This window comes from Arvicanthis niloticus, chromosome 6, assembly GCF_011762505.2.
Source record: "Arvicanthis niloticus isolate mArvNil1 chromosome 6, mArvNil1.pat.X, whole genome shotgun sequence".
Taxonomy (NCBI): domain Eukaryota; kingdom Metazoa; phylum Chordata; class Mammalia; order Rodentia; family Muridae; genus Arvicanthis; species Arvicanthis niloticus.
In genome coordinates, this window is record NC_047663.1 from 88,637,497 (window position 1) to 88,657,025 (window position 19,529).

General features: G+C 41.4%; 1 protein-coding gene across 1 annotated transcript; it reads left to right on the top strand.

The window, feature by feature from the left end:
- The first annotated feature begins 2,036 nt into the window (after positions 1-2,036).
- C6H5orf47 (chromosome 6 C5orf47 homolog) lies at positions 2,037-13,895 on the top strand. Its single transcript, XM_034505073.2, has 4 exons — positions 2,037-2,397; positions 10,208-10,293; positions 11,689-11,787; positions 13,693-13,895. Exons 1-4 carry the CDS (start codon positions 2,106-2,108, stop codon positions 13,711-13,713), a joined length of 498 nt encoding a protein of 165 aa, XP_034360964.1. The 5' UTR covers positions 2,037-2,105; the 3' UTR covers positions 13,714-13,895.
- Positions 13,896-19,529: the final 5,634 nt, after the last annotated feature.

The following is a 19,529-nucleotide window of genomic DNA, read 5'->3' on the forward strand; positions in this document are numbered from 1 at the left end:
TTAGCTCATTTCTTCAGAGGCAGTTTCCCCTTCATTGTTTGCTCCTTGTTAGAGATATGTTTCAGGTAGCAAGAAAGAGATAACCACTCCAACTGAAGTGTCTGGACAAGGCAAACTTCACTCTTGATCAAGAAGACGCACTAGGAAGAGTGAACACACTAAGGTAGAAAGTACATTTGATTTTTGTTCTCAGTCAAGTGGTGGCTATGTCTTTTCCCCATTGGCTGGTGTACTGGCTGATTCTGTGTGTCAACTTCACATAAGCTAAAGTCATCGCAGAGAAAGGAGCACCAGTTGAGAAATGCCCCCATGAGATCCAGCTGTATGGCATTTTCTCAATTAGTGCTCAATGGGAGAAGGTCCAGCCCTGGGCTGGTAGTCCTGGATTCTATAAGAAGACAGGCTGAACCAGGGAAAAGCAAGCCAGTAAACAGCATCCACTGTGGCTTCTGTATCAGCTTCTGCCTCCAGGGTCCAGCCGTCCTTGAGTTTCTGTCCTGATTTCCTCCAACGATGAATTATGATCTGGAAATGTAAGCCAAATATACCCTTTCCTCCCCAACTTGCTTTTTGGTCATAGATTTTTTTTTTTTTATCACAGCACAAAACTCTAAGATAGCTGGGGGTCTGACATCACAATCTTATTCAATTGGTCAGTCTGAAAAGAATTGGTTTATAAGCCAGCACTCAGAAGGCAGAGGCAGGTGGATCTCTGAGTTCTAGGCCAGCCTGGTCTACAGAGTGAGTCCCAGGGCTATCTAGTGAAGTGGAAACTAAAGAGATCTTTGGAAAGTCAGTTGTGTTGAATGGTGCTTTTCTGGGGTAAACACACGAAGGAGTGTTTCACTGAAGCAGACACAGGTGAAAGACCAAGGCAGACTAGTGAAGAAGGAACATTTCACGGAAGCAGACGCACATGGAAAGATGTTCTACTAAAGCAAGCACATGGAAGGACACGTGATGAAGGACTCTTTGCTAACAACACACACATATATTGGCCTGTCTTACATGGTAGAGTTGAGCTACATTTGTCAGGACTCCATAGAGAGAAAGGTACCAAAAACTTCTGGTGGTGTGCCAAGGTTTCTTGCTGCTTCCTCGGATCTGGCTGATTGGCAGAGCGAAGTCAGCTGAAACAAACGCACATGCAAAGGCAAGACCTGTGGAGGACACGTGATGTTTGGAGGGCGTGTAGAAAGGACTCAACAGACCCTCCTGATGACTCAAGCCTAGGCTGAGGCCTGACTGTCTCTTCTAGACAGTGCCACTGCTGCTACTAACCCAACGCTGCCAAACTGAATTGCTAGTATATCCAAAAAGTGTTTGGGGGTGGATTGAGCTGCTGCTGCTGATCTGTGAACTCAGGATTTGCTCCAAAGAACCATGTCTAAACAGGTCCACTTCCCCCATATTCTTTCTTTTCTACTACCTGGTGGGTGATGGGCTAGAAGGGAGGTTAAAGCATTTGAGAACTATCATTAAAAATAAGGTTTTTTTTTTTAAAAATTAAAGTTACAACTCAACAAAACAAAAATTAAAAACAGAGGGGAAGGGGTCACTGCTCCAAGGACAAGAAGACCACTACTCTATTTGAATCCCTTGTCCTAAACACACATTTTATAGTATTTGATAGAAAAGAACCATATTTGATATTTCTTACATCCCAGTCCCAAATGATGTGGCCTGAAATTCAACCTCTTTCTAGATGAATGGCCATCCTCACAACCAAAGGCCCTCCTGTTTCCCTTCCGTTGGGCTTTCTGTGACTTCTGACAGAGATCCCCACTGGGCTCCCGTCTTCCTTACCTCAACCCCAGCCACGCAGTGATCCACACTGCAACTTCCTACCAGGTACCCAGGCTCCGGGTGTTCTGGACTCCAGCTCATCCACCCGGACCCCATGGTCTGTCTTCACTGAAGTAGGGGGCCCCTAAGACAGCTCCATCCACGCCTCACATTGGTCAGGCCCCCAGTGGTTCTCCCCTCCCCCACCCCGCATGCGGCTTCCCCTCCCCCACGTACCCCCGCACACACACACACCCCAGTCCTGTGCTCAGGCTCAGGCGGGCTCCCAGGTCCCGCAGGTCGCCTGACAGGAGGCCGAGATGGTGCCCACCCGCAGCCAGCAAAGGCCAGATGGACCTCGCTTGATCTATGTGACCCGCTTCGCCTCGCACCGCCATGGCGTGTGGCAGTTGAGGGGCCTCCGAGGTTTCGGCCATCGAGGCCCAGGGCTCGGGGCCCACTGCGCCCTAAAGCAAGCAGCGGAGGAGCCCGGGCTCCCGGGAGGAGAGCGGCCCACCGGCTCCCAGGCCGGGGTCACCGACACCCCGGATTCAGCCTCTTTCCAGCGGAGGTCGAGAGAGCCCAGGGGCCGGGGACAAGCAGCGCGAGCAGGTGGCGCGGCAGCGGGAGGGATCATCCTGACAGCGGCCTGGGGCTGACGGGGCAGCTCCGACGCCATCTTGCGCGCGGCTCCCGTCACCCAGGCCTCGTGTCAGCCTTCGTGTCAGCCTTCGTGTCAGTCTGCCTGTTGGTCTTTGTCTCAACCTTTGCGTCTGCCAGTCTTTCTGTCTGCCTTCTTGTCAGCCTTGGCGTCATTTTCCTCTTAGCCTTTCCTGTCAGCACTCCAGTCAGTAGGCAGCCAGGCTCCTCTCTCCTGCCAGCCTGTGTTGGAGCCATAAGCTTAGGAGAATCCCTTTAACTCACTTAATGGGGTGGCCTGCAAAAGGGCTGCAGGACATTTAAGACAACCCAGAGACCTGAGAGAAGTTCTTGGATGTAGCTACTTCAGTCCCTCAGAGAAATGGGCGCGCTTGTTGGTTATTTTCACTGACATTTACTGAAATTGCTAATTAAAGGAGCTAGAGAGATGGCTCAATGGGTTAAGAGCACTAGTTATTCTTCCAAATGAGGTAGGTTTGGTCCTCAGCACCCACTTATAAGTGATTGTAATTCCAGTTCCAGGAGATATGATGCCCTGTTCTGGCCTCCTCTGGCATCAGGCATCCAAGAGCTGCACAAGCAACACACACATACACATACAATAAAATAAAAAATAAATTGCTTATTACTATATATATATATATATATATATGTATCATAATATCTTAAAAGATGTTGAAGCGTCCTATTAAAACACAGAAGATCTGAAGATATTCTATTTGTTCAATATACCTTTGAGTCTTTTACTTTTAATTAAAAAAAAACTGTATTCACCTGATGGCCCATGCTTTAATCCCAGCACTAAGGAGGCAGAGTCAGACAGATCCATGAGTTTGAGGCTAGCCTGGTCTACAGAGCAAGTTCCAGGACAGCGAGGACAACACAGAAACACTGTCTTAAACTATTCACCATAGATTTTGCATAAATCTAGGTAACTTTATTCCCTGGTATTTAATCTTTCCTATTGTAAGTGGGGTTCCTTACTACATAATGTGCTAGAAATATATGTGATTCCCGTCACTTAAAATCTTTAGCAAGGACTAGTTTATGTGTGTTTTAAAGAAGTTTGCAAAATTGCAAACTTCATACTTCACAACCAAGGTTAGAATATTGCAGTCATCTCAAAATGCTCATCTTTGGAGGACGCAGCCTTCTACCTTATACTTTTCAATGCAACTTATTTTAATGAGCTTTCATTAACAATGTATCCAGTTCATCCAGTTGTACATAAGTTAATAGTGCTTACATGTCCACAGAGTTGTGGAACCATCCTTACCATCCATTTTTGCATAACTGTAACATCACAGAGAAACTTTGTAACCCTTCACAGGCATCATGGCCCCTCACCATTGCCTCTGCTACACCACTAATCTTAGCCCTCCACAAGTGCTAGTCTGCATTGTCTCCATAGATCTATCTGGTTTGGACTTATCTAGATAGAATCTATATGTGGGCTTCTCTTCCTCAGGCCTATTCTTTTTTCATGATAATTGTAGATCCTCTTGATTCCAATTCGCTGACTGACTAATGTAGTTAGCTCCATCACTGATTCTCAGAATTTTCATATATTTTCTAGGTATATGTTATTTGTGGGTTTTTTGTTTTTAAGACACGATCTCACTGTGTATCTTCAGCTGGCCTGGAACTCAATGTGTATACAAGGCTGACCTTGAACTCACAAAAATCTGCCTGCCTCTACCTCCCAAGTGCTGAGATTAAAGGTGTGTACAACCATCCCCAGCTGGCATATGCCACTAGCAAACAGGGATAATCTTATTTCCCTTCTATTCATTCTTATGTCTACCATAATCTTTTTGTCCAGTTATACTGGCTAATACCTCTAGTGCAGGGTGGATGCTGTAGAGATAATGGACACCTTACCTTGTTCTTATTCTTAGGAGAAATGCCTCTGGTGTTTCACCATGAAATAAAGTACTGGTTTTAGGACTAAGACTATATATACATTAAGAGTATGAAAAAGTATCTCTTTTTATTTCCTTCAGTAGTTTTTATTTATTATGAATAGGCTTTAAATTTTGTCAAAGGCTTAGTATGATCTATGGAGATAATTTTTTCTTAGAATTAGTAATGTATAGTGTGATATAAATAGGTTTCCAAATACTGAATCAACCTTACAGTGTTGAAATAGTTTTCTCTTGCTTGTGTTGTATTGTTTTTTAATATAGTGGCAGCTTTAATAATAGTTGCTTTAGAATGTTTTATTGATGTTCATGAGATGTAGTGACCTGTACTTTTTCTTCGTGTTTCTTTACTTGATTTAGATTTTGAAGTTAGACTTATTTCATAAAAATAATTGAGAGTTTTTCCTTCCTTTTCTGTGTTCAAGAATAATTTATGGAAAATTGAAACTATGTGGCTAGAAAGGTTTGATAAAATTCTCAGGCAAACCATCTGGATCTCAGTCTTTTGTGGGATAATTTCTTAATAATATTCTCTGTGCTATAGAAACTAGTCTGTTTATGCTTTCCAGGAGGTCAGTTTTGGCAGCATGTACTTCCTTAGCAATTAAACACATCTCCATCTCCAAATGTGTTTCCACTGAGGTCTGCAAAGTGTTGCTTTAATTTTAAAAGTTCACCTATGCTTTAATGGTCAGTCCACTCTTAATAATTTGTGTCTGTGTTTTGTGTGTGTGGGCATGTACTTTCTCCCTTTGTATTGATGACATTACTATTTTATTTTTAAAGAAAGGTTTTGATGTATTACTTAAGCTTTTATTCTAGTTTCTTCCCCATTAATGCCAACTTCTTAGCTGTATTCTCTTTCCTGTGCTTTCCTTTGGTGTACTTTTTCTTTTTTATACTAAAATTTAGGCATTTGTTTTATTTTTTAATAATTTTAAAATGTATTTCAATTTTTTCTTACAGATATTTATTGTATATTGAACATACTACTTCCCACCCCTCATCCAGTTCCTTTCTATTCTCCTTTTGACCCTTCATTTATTCTCTTAGACAATTTTACTTCTTCATTTAATCTACACACATCTGATTTTATGTGACTGTATAAAATCTAGGAATGACAAGTGAAAGAATATGGAATACTCGCCTTTCTGAGACTTGCTTGATATGATTGTGTCCAGTTGATCTCATTTCCCTGAAGACAACATCATTTAATTCTTTACAGATTAAAAATATATTTCTCTGTGGACACCAAGGATCTTTCCATAACTTAGTTATGTGAATACTGTTGCATTAACATTGATGTACAAGTGTCTCCATGATATGTTAACTTGGATTTTCTGTGTAAATACTCAGGAGACATATAGCTGGGCTACATGATAGATCTATTTTTTTTAATTTTCTGAGGAACCTGTATACTGATTTCCACAGGATTTGAACTAGGTTACATTCCCACCAGCCATGTATAAAGATCAGGATTCCCTTTGTCTACATCTGTACCAGAGTTTATGTTATATCTGTTTATCTGTCTGTCTGTCTGTCTGTCTGTCTATCTACCTTTCTATCATCTGTCTTTATTTCTGTCTGTCTACCTATCATCTATTTATCTATCATCATTTATCATCATCTAACTATTATTTATCTGTCATCTATCAATCATCTATATCTGTCTGTCTGTCTGTCTGTCTGTCTGTCTGTCTGTCTATCTGTTTATTGCGTGTGTGTCAGATATGTGTGTGGGTTAGGGAAAAACTTGTGGGAGTCAGTTCTCTCAGTCCTTCAGCCTGTGGGTCTCAGAGATCAAACTTTGTTAGGTTTGGCAGCAAGGGGTCTTTACCTTCTGGACCATCTTGCCAACCCCTATTGCTTTCTTAATGACTGACATTCAGACTAGGGTAATATGTAATGTCAATGTGATTTTAATTGGACTTCCTAGGTGACTGGTGAGGTTAAGCAGTTTTTCATGGTTACTGATGATTTCTATTTCTTTCTTTTGAATTCTCTATCCCTTTCATCAGTTATTTTTTTTTTGGGAGGAGGAGGTTACTGGTTAGTTTTCTAGTTCTTTGTATATTCTACTTATTAATCTTTCAGATGTGTGGCTCCAATTTTCTCTAGTCTGTGGGCTCTCTCTTTACCCAACTATTCCCTTTGTTACACAGATTTTTATTTCACGAGATCTTGTTAGTTGTTGACCTTATTTCCTTGGCAACCGGGAACTTGCCAATACCTGTATCTTAAAGTATTTTCTATACTTTTTCCAGCTTCAGATCCTACATTAAGGTCTCTCTATCCCAACAGCAATTGGAGTTGGTTTTTGTTTGGTGTAAGAAATGGGGAGTAGTTTCTTTCTGGTACATGTGGTTATCCAGATTCTCCAGAACCATTTGTAGATGGGGGTTGCTTTTCTCCAATGCTGTTTTTTTCTCTTTGTCAAAACTCAGTGGCTAGCTGTGTTGGTTTCTATCTGGACTTCTTATTCTGTTCCACAGTTTTACATGCCTTCAGTCCATGTGGCTTCTGTTACTGTGACGACCATGGGACTTTGACCTGACATTGGGCATATTGATCCTATCAGCATTACTCTTTTGTTCAGGATTGCCTTGACCCTTCTGAATACTTTGTGCTTTCAAATGAGTTTTAATATTATTTTCTACTTCTGTAAAGAATATCACTGGAATTTTTAACAGGGTTGTGTTGAATATGTAGATTGGAAATCAGGCATTTCATTTACTTTTTAAAATCAGGAAGTATTTAGTATGATGAATTTTTAAAATGCTTTTAGAACCTCCCACACATCTCAATATGTAATTCTCCACTGTCAATTTTAACATGTTCTATAATTTCATTGTGTCTGTTCATATTACACTGATACTGCTTAACATATTTTAAAGGTTTTAAATACTGGGACCATCATATTCTTTGGTTTTGTTATATTTTCTAGTTTTATCCCATCACAGTCAGAAAATGATAGTCCTAATGTCTCTACTGTCTTGCATGTTACTGCTGCTTCCTTTGTAACTCAATTCGTGACCTTTCCTCATTCCCCTATTCCAGAAACGATGCCAGAAAGACTTTCCTCCAGAAGTCTGGATCCTCTTTATCTGAGTCTGTCTGATTCCAACTGCTTGCTTGTTACACTGTGTGGGATTTGGTCCTTTAAATTATATACTTAAAACGTCGCTGCACTTCATGTTCTGATCTGCCTTCTTATTTATTTATTTAGTATTTTCAGATACCGATGGATTTAATTTAGCTTTGTAGCTGATAAGAGGCTGGAAAACAGCTTCAAGGCAGTAGCCGTAGTCCAGTAGAAATGGAAAGGCCAGAATTAAAGCTGTGGAGGCAAATGGGCAGAACTGATAACCAATTGGAAGAGAGGAGGAAGAGTTGAGGCTAAGTCTGTCATATTTGTACTGGCTGCTGTGTGAATAGCAAAGCTATTAACTCTCATGACCTCCTTGCTGAGCTTGTAAAACCAGGAATACAGTCAAGGGTGCCCTGAGACAGACATGCACCTAAACTAAACCAAAGAGTACTCAGTCCTGGCTATATTTGATATTAAATAGATATTTATTAAATGCCTATGGCTAATTAAAATGGTTTATTCATCCATTTAACAAGATCTAACATATACCATGATATAAACGTTAGGTCAAATGCTAACAGCAAGATGGATCAGGAGACTATTGTGTACTCAAAGGATTTCCATGTGAGTAATGAGTATTCAAGTCAGTACTTGTGGGTGCTATAGAGAGACCTGAGACGGGCATTGATAACAAGTTCAGGGACAGAAAGGGGCAGGATGGGAAATCAAAAGAACAAAGATAGAGAAATGTCTGCTGAGATGGGAGAGATTATCAAGACCTCTGGCTTGGAAGTCAGAAAGACAATCATGGCTCTGTTAATTACCAGAAATATACTGTTGCCCATTTTAGTTATCCAGTCTGATTCTTAACTTTATCACCTCTCAAGGAGGGATGATGGTTGCTGGCTGCATCAGGGGATGCTGTAAAGAGCAAATGAATTGGCAACTGCAGAGCACCTAATGTGGTATTTGGCATGGACTAAGCACGCAGGAAATGCTGGCACATTGAGCCCAGATGGCTTAAAGGAACAAGAATGGCTAGCAAGATGTACTAAACGTTTACTGCATGAATGAATGAATGAATGAATGAATGAATAACAAGTTTATTAAATCATAGTGTTATTTTCATTGCTATAACCCCTAAAGGTGTTTAATTAGTGGAATGTTGTTACCAAAGACAAATGTCTTATGAAAGTTAGGCTGGTAAGCCATCCTAAGATGTTCTGGTGTTTAGAAAGCCAAGAGACAAGCATCAGGCAGATCTAACATTTCAAGCATGGCTAACGGGTCAGGCTGGTTTCCCCCTCACTATGCTTAGGAGATAGACCAATGTTGTAAACGATTAAAGATGAAGAATACTACTGTGGAGTTGTGTGAACGGATACTATGGGCATGGTGAATAGATTTAGGGGTAACAGAGTCGGGAAGGCTTCATGGTAGAGAAACCTATTTGAGATTTTCCCCATGAGGCTGAAATAGGATCAGATTACAGGTGGGAAAATGTACGAGCAAATTGTTGAGGACAGATGATTGCAGTGACCAGGAAGAACTGCAGGTACAGCTCGATAGGGTCAGAGCATGGGTGACAAGAACCAGGAGAAGGTCTGAAGCAGAAATTGGGACTAAATCCCTGGAGAGCCAGATGTTGGTGCCCAGTCACAGTATAGGCAGAAATATTTTTGTGTACAAGCATTGTACTTCTTGCTATATTTTTAGATAGACTTCATGGCTCCTGTCTTACTTCAGGGAGTGTAGGTACAGCCTAAGTAGGAACCAGTGGAGTGAGGAGCGCACCCCCCTGAGGCTGTGTGAACTCAAGGGGAGGGGCAGGTAAACAGGAGCAGAGTTCTCACTCTCGAGCTTTCTTCTCCTGTGTGTGCTAGTCTGCTTAGTATGTTCACTTAAATAGGTACGTCTCTCCTCTTAGCTACGTCTCATTAGAACATGATTTGTGTGCACTTTTCTAAAAGAGGAATTAATTACAAGCTAATAACGGCAAAATGTTGCTCAGTTGTAGTAAATAGGTTTCTTGCTAGAAAGTAAGGAAAAGCAACACATCTTGAAGATCTCTAGGTGACATGTGCACAAACTCAGACTTCCTCTGTGGCTGGAAGATTGGAAGAGTTGGCAAGGGAGTGAGTTTCTCACAATGTGACTTAATGATTAAGTTCTTTTACCCAGCGTCTGTACCTCACCCACAATCAGTGGCATGTGCCTGGCAAATTAGCAAATGCCATTTGGGAACACATTTTAGTTAATTCAACAAGTGTAATGTATGATTTACCTAGTATCCTCAAAATAGAAACTGGATTGCCAGAGAGGAAAACACACTTCTCAAGAAAACTGTGAATTTCTGTGACAACCCAGCATGGTTTGTAAATTCCGAGAATATTCTTTGGAAAGCTAACTGTTGCATGTGCAAAGGAAACCCAGATATAGAGTGTCGTATGTCAGGAATGAAGTGAGGAGAGTTAAGGTGGGCAAGCTGAAGACAGGGGAAAGCAGGTAGAAAGGGCTCTGGGGGTGGGGGGTGGGGGGTGGGGGGTGGGGGGTGGGGAATGTTCATTGTTGTTTTCAACATACTGTTAGCTGAGTGGTAAAGTGGCTTTACCTAGTGATCAGAAATACAATTCTGTGTATGAATTAACATCCCCCAAAGAGCTCAGAAGACACAACTATGGCCACTGTTTTCAGGATAATACTTTAAAAAAAATATGTACTAACTTCAATACCTTTACTTTAAAAAAAATAGGTTTAAACCAGAAAAATGCAGCTAAAGAGTTTGATTTCCCCATACCACTGAATGAAGCCTCCAAACTACTGAAGGAGAGGAAAAAGGTGTGTTGTAAAAAGAAAACTAACCATGTTTAAATGTTAGACCTTCCTCTCTAAATACGATATGTGAAAGTGTTCAAGACAGTGAAAGCAATTCTATCGTCTGAATAATTTAATTTTGTGAAATGAGAAAATAGAAATACCTTGGAAGAAATGGAATTGAGCTTGGAAATATTTAATAACTATGAAGAATAGTCCTGGTATTTGAAGGTATAAAATACATTTTAATCAAATATAACCTGCCAGGGGATATTTCAAAGCATAACCTATATTCCATGGAGTGTAGCTAACTGCTGTGTAGAAAGAGAATCACAGACTTCATAGGAAAGAATTTATCTGCATTGATGTCATATTGCTCTTTCCAAGGCAAAGAATGTATGTGACTTTTTAGCCAGAAAGATGACAAAGATGAACTTTGAGGCTGAACCCTTCTCACCACTGGTTGCCAAATGTCATGGTAACGAAGGCATTTTAGCACATTCCAAGCAGTGGCTGAGGGAATCTGTGATTGCTGTTGTACTTTAACTAATTTATTTGTGGAGCATGACACATAAATTCATGCTTTTTTGGTGTATAGCTCATACATGGTCTAAAACAGTGCTCAGAGCAGCCTGCCCTGTACCAGATATATCTGAAGGAAGCAGCAGTTGTTCACTGCACTAAGGCCTGCTTCCTTCTGAGGAGAAAGGAACAGTGGCCAGAGCTTACCTCTATCATGTGCCACTCACTGGGGTGAGCGATTTACATATACCATCCACACCTTTCTTCTCATTCTTCAATGTGTGAAGATGTTTCTACATAACATTTAAATGCTTGTCAAATGTCAAAGTGCCAAGTAGCAAAAAAAAAAAAAAAAAAAAAAAAAAAAAAAGATTTTGGGTCTAGATGTAACTATTTAATTTTATAGTTTTTTTCTATTCTAGTATATTCATAATCTCTAAGGATAAACAGTTACTTCTTACTTATATACAAATTATATATATATGTATTGATATTAATGTTAAAATAATATAATTAATGTATATTAATATACAATATAAAATACATTGTAAATAAATCTCTGCTCAGTATGAGCAGAGAAATTGAAATTCAGTATTTTTAGTACCTTTGAAAACTGAATGCAATGGACCCACTTAGTAAAACATTGCAGGCTGTCTTTTTCTTTTCTGGAAGCAGCATCATCCAGGACAGCTAATATAAACACTATAAGAAGAGACTGTAAAAAACTGAAAGAGAAGTTTGAGACAAGTCAGTGAGCACAGGGTCACTGCCATGACAGTTCCTCGGTGTGTCACTCGCTGATGCTCCCATGCAGACCAGGGCGTCGCTCTCAGTCGCCTCCATGGAAAGGCAGTGCACTTTGTACCCAGCATTCCTTACTTTGTTTATCTTTCTAAGGCCTCCGTGTGGAACAAAGTACACCAAATGATTTCCAGAATGATTGCAGAAAATGAAAAATACAGACACAGACTGAAGTGCCAAAATTTATCTAGTGAAGTAAGTCAACACATTTTATATTTTATTAAAGATTATATATTATAAGCATTGTAGCTAACCTTGGATTGCGTTAGATTTCCTAACTGCCAGTATTAAAGTATAAAACAGTTAAAGCATAAAGCCGTGCACAGACAGGTACGCAGGGTAGACCCTACGTGTACATGTGGCTGTTAGGGTGCAGAAGGCAAGCACTGGCTGGACGTTTCTGAGCAAAGAACACATATGTACATTAAATGCATATTTGAATGTCAGTCTTTAAACACAAGTTACAAAACTCCCATAGTGACAACAGAACATGTTAGCTGTAATATAAAACTACACATTCCATTCAACTTCTTGTCATTTCCTCTCCGTGGGGGGTGCATTCCAGTGTACCTCATTTCACAAAGTCTGCATCCCCAGAAAACACCTCACAAGCTGAATGTTGTCCTAAAGCTGCCCCAGGGTTTATTAACTGATATTGTGGAAAGTCATGACTTTTCAGACTGGCAGTCTGGCTCAGCAGGCAAAGAAACTTCCAAGAAGTCCGATGGTCTGAGGTCAGTCCCCAGGAACCACATGGTAAAAGGTGAAAACCAGCACGAGCCGGCCTCTGACTTCCATTTGCTTCCGCCCTCCTCACATGTGTGCAAGGACGCACATGCGCATGCACACACACACAAAGTAAATAAATGTGATTTTGAAAGTTATAAAAAGGAAATTTATGGCTTTCAGAATATTAAGTGGCACAAATTAACAAATAATAATGAATTGACGAATAAAAACAGTTGTTTCTATTCCTTCACATTTGTGTCCTGTAGAATATGTCCTGTCACATGTGTGTCCTACTGTAGACTATGTCCTGTCACATGTGTGTCCTACTGTAGACTATGTCCTGTCACATGTGTGTCCTACTGTAGACTATGTCCTGTCACATGTGTGTCCTACTGTAGACTATGTCCTGTCACATGTGTGTCCTACTGTAGACTATGTCCTGTCACATGTGTGTCCTACTGTAGACTATGTCCTGTCACATGTGTGTCCTACTGTAGACTATGTCCTGTCACATGTGTGTCCTACTGTAGACTATGTCCTGTCACATGTGTGTCCTACTGTAGACTATGTCCTGTCACATGTGTGTCCTACTGTAGACTATGTCCTGTCACATGTGTGTCCTACTGTAGACTATGTCCTGTCACATGTGTGTCCTACTGTAGACTATGTCCTGTCACATGTGTGTCCTACTGTAGACTATGTCCTGTCATGGTGAGTACTTCTGTGAAGTCTCAGTACTTAATGACAAGTTTTGAGTCATTACACTGAAGGCACTTGATTTTGAGAAGAATGTTTTAATAAGACAGTGAGAATGTTTTGTAAGCAATACTGCACTGGATAAAGGGCTGTAATACTATAAGCAGCCACAGAAAGCTTCACTAGGAACACATTGCTCGCAGTGGCAGCATGCAGACCCCTGCCCAGCCTCACGATGCAGCAATCACTCTGCTTGTCCAATAAGAATGAGGTGTGCGTTGGGAGAAGGAACATAGTCAAAGCTTCTTAAAGAAAAGGGTGTTTAGGGAGGGTAGGGAAGAAAAGAGTGAACAGTAGTGAGCAGAGAGTCTGGCTGTCTATTCACTGTGTGACCTTAAACATGCCAGAGTACTCTGAATCCCAGCTTTCTACAAATCCAAAACAATCTGCTAAAAAGTATTTGCTAACTTAATATGCTAGGCTTCCCAAAATAACATAAATAAAGGGTATCTTTGAAATTTGTTATTTTACCTTATGTTTTGAACCAGATTATATAACTCTTTAATAAAGCTAATATGTTGCAGAAATGAAATATAATTTTTATTTCTTAATATGTTTTTGTTGACAAAAATAAGTGTTACAGATCAACTTGAACTTCTCTTATGTTGTTCCTAGATTCGAGTTACTACAAGATGAGTGTGAATCTTCCTGTCTTTTCTGGTGAGAGTCCACTGAGATCCTGAAGAGACCTTTTCCTTCCCTGTGTGTCCTGCCATCTCTAACCTTCACTGTGCCCTCATTGTCACCTCTACCAACTTCCCTCTTCAGCCCAGTGTTTGGCACACAATGCACCTCATTAAACATGTTTTTAATTTAAATCTTCACTTGACCCCATCTCTGTCATTCCCTAGAAACTACTGTCTCTATGATTTGTGTGTGTGTGTGTGTGTGTGTGTGTGGTATATCACATATATGAGTGTGATATACATATATGAGTGTGTGGTTTTTCATCTTTTACATATGTCTCTGCTCTGCTTCATTTTTTTTCTCTTGGAACGTGCTGTCACACGTATCGCGGCCTCACTGTCCCTGTCATATGCTGCAGTCTGAGTCATACTTCTCCGTCTCTCTCGATGCATCTTCTGTTTGTTTTTAAGCTGTCCTTTCTGCTGCCCTAGGAGTAAATATGGCTCCTATTGTCTTTCCATAGCTCATGGTTTTATAGCCTTAGCTACTATTTGTAGCCTACCTATAACCTCTGATATTTTCATAGTCTATGTTTTATACTAAACATATATTCTATTTCCCTTTCTTTTTGTACCCCCTGGTTTTCTAGCCACCTGGCCCCATTCAATGTCTAGTGAGATTTCATTTGGTTTTCTGAGACTTGAGGAGTAATAGAGAGAAGGCAGGTCTGAGGAAAGACAATTAGACTTTTGTAGACAAGAGCAGTGTAAGAAAAGTGTATTTTATTTTTTAATATTGAAATTTTTAATGTAAGAAAGACTAAGCCAACTTTTTAAAGTAAGCATGCCATAATAGTATAGCATTATTTCCACAATCAATGCCCATAAAATGCCATAAGTATAAAAATTTAAGCAAATCTTAAAGATAGAATACTAATTAGAGCATCATGTAACGTTGATTTTAGCAAGAGGCTTAACAGGTAAAAGAAGCAACATATGACATAAATTCAAGTATGCAATTAGAATTTACAAATTATAAAAAGTCTCCACTTTTATAGCTAGTGTCTTTTGAATGGCTATATTTTAGCCTCATTTTTTTTTTCAGTTAAATGCCTATTCTACAAGCCAATTGGACAGACTCATCTGCCCAAATTTACATCCTAGAATTTGGAAGCAAACTGAAAACATTATTCAGATGAGTAAGCTCTTTCCATTTTCCTCATCTGTCATCAAGCTACAGAGGACACGCCTTTCTGTTTGCTTTTCCTAAGTCAGTGCTTCTTCAGGAATTGGGTTCTCCTTTTCAGACGTTTTAGGGGAGAGCCTGAAGAATTCCCCAGTGTCTTTTTGCCCTTGGGAGTTGGGCGCACACAAGCTGGGTCCCCTCCAACATGCTTAGTCTCATCTTTTCTTGACCAACTTGAAGAAGATTTGGTGACAGTGGTCAGGGAGCAGAGCACCTTCTTGGGGCCTGAGAAGCCACTTTTCTGTAGGCTCCTGGGAGTACTTTGCTTCAGTCTACACCATGTCCACACAGGAAGAGACAATTCTCCCCAGCTCCCCAGTTGCAGATGTCTCAGCTGGACAAGAACCTGAAAGTGGATTTTGGACAAAAACCTGATGCATGGCATGAGTGAGAGGTCCTCACAATGCTGTTAGAAAATGGAAATATGCAAAAGTCTCATGAAGGTGGTAATGTCAGTACAATAATTTGTGGGTTTGGTTTTTTCCAAACTACAACTTCATCGCTTCATGAGACTCAACAACCTAGGATTCACCTGAGAGGAAGGCTGGGAATGAAGGGGGAATGGAGGGTGAGGGAAAGCATGGGGCCAAGACAACGTATTCTGACAAGGCCCGAAGTTTAATATTTTGCTTTCACATATAAAGGAGAAGCCCCACCCCAGAGTCTCTTCTCGTTGCAGGTGCCAAGGCTGCAGGCAATGCATCCTAGATCCTATTGTTTTGGTCTACTGTGGTAAATGACTCGTTCAGGTCTGCTCAAGGTTGGGAGGAGGGCACATTGGTTTTGTGATTGTATGTTCTTCAGATGACTAGTAAATCCACCTGTTTCCTGTTGAAGGACACATGTGCCCTAGGCAACTGGTCTAGGCCTTGCACATGAGAAACAGTTTCCCTGTACACAGGCTTATCCAGCTTTAGACAATGCTAAGTAAAGTTTCACATTGCTATAGCCCTCAATAAAGTTTCAAATGTTAGTTTACACAAGTTAAACCACTGCCAAATGAAAGATGTTTATAAACCTAACTGCATAAAATTTTATGGAGACTGTGGACAAAGATTTTAGCTATCTATATTCATGTTTGTGTCAGCTGCCAGCTCTTTATGGAAGCATAGCCCGTTTGTATTTATTTTACTGTGTGAGCATCACTCTGGAGAAAATGTACCCACTGTTCTAGAACCATGTAGCTCTAAAGACTTCCATGGAAATGAATGTTCTAATTGTTTTATTTATTGTTTAATAATTTCTGGTGAAATATATTACATCTGTTTTGTTGAACATAAGAAGAATTACAGTGTGAATTTTCTTCTCAAATATTGAACAGCAGATATGATACCATATCTTGTTCACTGTTTTAGATTCCTATCAGGAACTGAAGCCCCTTCATGAGACCTGAGACTGCACATTTCCAAGTCAGGCATATCTACTGGAGCTGCAGACATAAGATTTTCACATTTCCTTCTTCTTTCCACTGGTCTGTGCCAGAGGAACATTCACCCAGCAATTCTAGTCCTGATTTCTCCTTTTCTTTGCTTTAATCAAAGTTTTATTTTAGCCCAATAGTTTGTTCTTGTGACAGTACATTCTGAGATATATACCATGGATGATTCTGCCATCTTGTGAGTGTCAGAGAGTGCGCACACACAAAGCTGAGTGGCCTGAGTCATCACTGAGCATGGCTCCCACTGTAGTAAGGTGACCATAAACACAAGGCATGAGAGCCTGCTGCCCGTGTAATGGGGCATTCTGCTTTAAACTAAAAGCTTTCCTAGAAGTAAAGGTAATGTCCATTCGTGGTGAAAGCAGACTATGTTGACTAGATAAAGCAGTAACGTTACCATTGAGCATCATGGGCCTTTGTGTGCTGCTGAGAATCAAATGCAAGGCTCTGGGCAAGCAACCTGAACACTGCCACTGTGCATATCCCCAGCACTGCCCTATACGAGTCCCTTTTGTGTGACTGGTGGTACAGCTAACTTGCCCAGCACCACCACAAACAGATGAGCAATGCATTGTGATAGTTCACCATGGCATCCCTGATGTATGGTTAATGACCACTTTGGTCATTAACCATACATTATGATTCTATTTTCAATATTTATTTTGTGTTCTCTGGTGTGCAGTATAGGGAGAGGAAAGATCCTATGGCTTCAATGAAAAAGTTTTGGCAATTACAGAAGAAAGAAGAAACAGCCTCCAAATAATTACCCAACCATTTATTTTGAACCACCGAAACGGTTTAATGTGTGTCTTTAGTCATGAGGAAAAATAACAGAATTTTTTCAGCATAGGAACTAATTAAATTTAAAGATCAGGATATTTTCATGTCTGATGTAACCTGAAAAAAAGATCAGTGTTTTGGGAAAGTCTGGACTCATCTCAGAGTCTGCGTGCTAGCTTATACAACAGTGGACTAATACTTTTGAGATGGGATGGTGGAGGTCTGGGAGTGGAGAGACTGCACTGGAGCAGCCTGTTGTTACTCCAGGAGGAGATGAGGAGGAGCGCTGAGGTGACAAAAGTTTCTACCTTCCATGTATCCATTGGAGCTGTGGAGACAGCTTTTTACCTTTCCTCTCAAAGAGATATAATGACCCATGGCTACACTGTGAAGCAACTACTGCATGCCTGTGAGGCCATTCTTTCTAACAGGTTGTTCTATCAGTGACTGAGTTAGCACAGAGAGATGGAGACAGGCATACTTTAGGGAGCTGGGCCTCAAAGACTTCCTTTGCTGAAAAAACTTGCACAACTGAACCAGAGAATGTCTTCTAAGACTTTCCCTCTCCACCTTTCTTCATTTCCCTCAATTCTCTATCAATACCAGTCATCTCTGGTGGTATAATGGTTGGAGATCCACACTTTAACCGTATATACTAATGTGGAGCTGGCTCTGCTGTGCCAAGTCTAGGCCCCAATTGGGAAACTCAGGCTCTAGAAGGTGTGGTGGTGATGATGACGATGCATATTCCTCTGAACTCTCAGAGTCTGCACAAGTGATCCATTCTTGACTTGTGCCAGAAGGCACCATGTTTCTAGTGAAGAGAAGCAGATATACTTTTTTTCAATCCCGGCTCAGAACATGAAAACTAAAAACTTTGTCCATGGCATATGTGACAGAAATAGACTAGTTGTCTTAGTTACTGTTCTATTGTCGTGAAGATACAACAACCAAGGCAGCTGTTACAAAAGAAACCATTTAATTAGGGCTTGTTTATAGTTTCAGAGGGTTAGGTCCTCCAGTCAGGAAGTGTAACAATGGGGAGGCAGGCAGGCAGGCAGAAGCTGAGAGTTTTACATCCTGATCCACAGGCAGCAGGGAGAGGCAGAGAGAGAGGCAGAGGCAGAGGGAGAGGGAGAGGCAGAGAGAGAGGGGGAGGGAGAGGGAGAGGGAAAGGCAGAGAAAGAAAGGGAGAAACAGAAGGAGAGGGAGAGGCAGAGAGACAGAGGGAGAGACAGAGGGAGAGGCAGAGGGGGAGGGAAAGGGAGAGGCAGAGGGAAAGGCAGAGAAAGAGAGGGAGAAACGGGGAGAGGCAGAGGTAGAGGGAGAGGCAGAGGGGGAGGGAGAGGGAGAGGGAAAGGCAGAGAGAGGGAGAGGGAGAGGCAGAGAGAGAGGTAGAGGGAGAGGCAGAGGGGGAGGGAAAGGGAGAGGCAGAGAAAGGGAGAAACAGAGAGAGAGGGAGAAACAAGGAGAAGGAAAGGGAGAGGGAGAGGGAGGGGGAGGGGGAGGGGGAGAGGGAGAGGGAGGAGAGGGAGAGGGAGGAGAGGGAGAAACAGGGAGAAGGAAAGGGAGAGGGAGAGGGAAAGGCAGAGAGAGAGAGAGGGAGAAGCAGAGGCAGAGGGAGGAAAGGGACTGGGCCTGGTGTGGGCTTTTGAAATCTCAAAGCCTACATCTAGCAACACTTCTCCATAAGGCCACACCAACTCCAAGGCCACACCTACTCCAACAAGGCCACACCTACTCCAACAAGGCCACACCTACTCCAACAAGGCCACACCTCCTAATCCTTCCCAGATAGTTCATTACCTGGGAACTAATAAGCATGCAAATGTGTGAGCTTATGGGGGCCATTCTTCAAACCACCACATTCCACTCCCTGACTCCCATACACTTGTAACCGTATCACAATGAAAAATGCATTCAGTCCAAATTCAAGTCCCCACTATCTTTCAGTCTTAAGACTGAAAAGTCTCTTCTGAGACTCAAGACAATCTCTTCGTTGTAACACCCTGTAAAATAAAAGTCAAAAAGCAGATCACAGACTTCCCACATACAATGGCACAGGATATAAATCACCACCCCAAAAGTGAGAAAATGGAGAACATAACGAGGAAATGCTGAGCGAAGCAAGACAGAAACACAGCAGGGCAAACTCCAATCGCTATTTCCATGTCTGGTGACGAAGCGCTCTTCAGATCTCCAACTCCTTTCAGCTGTGTTGACTACCACATACTTCTCTCTTGGGCTGGTTCCACTCCTGACTTGGCAGGTATCTCATGCCTCTGGCATCTCCAGCATCCCAAGATCTCCAAGACCACCAGGCTTCACCACAGCTTCACTCAGTGGCCTCTCTAGGCCTTCA

What these genes read in the sequence shown, in the direction of transcription:
- C6H5orf47 (XM_034505073.2), top strand. Translation starts at nt 2,106, where the DNA reads ATGGTGCCCACCCGCAGCCAGCAAAGGCCAGATGGACCTCGCTTGATC. An exon ending in TACTGAAGGAGAGGAAAAAG is followed by an intron (nt 10,294 to 11,688) that starts GTGTGTTGTAAA and finishes TATCTTTCTAAG; the next exon opens with GCCTCCGTGTGGAACAAAGT. An exon ending in GCCAAAATTTATCTAGTGAA is followed by an intron (nt 11,788 to 13,692) that starts GTAAGTCAACAC and finishes TGTTGTTCCTAG; the next exon opens with ATTCGAGTTACTACAAGATG.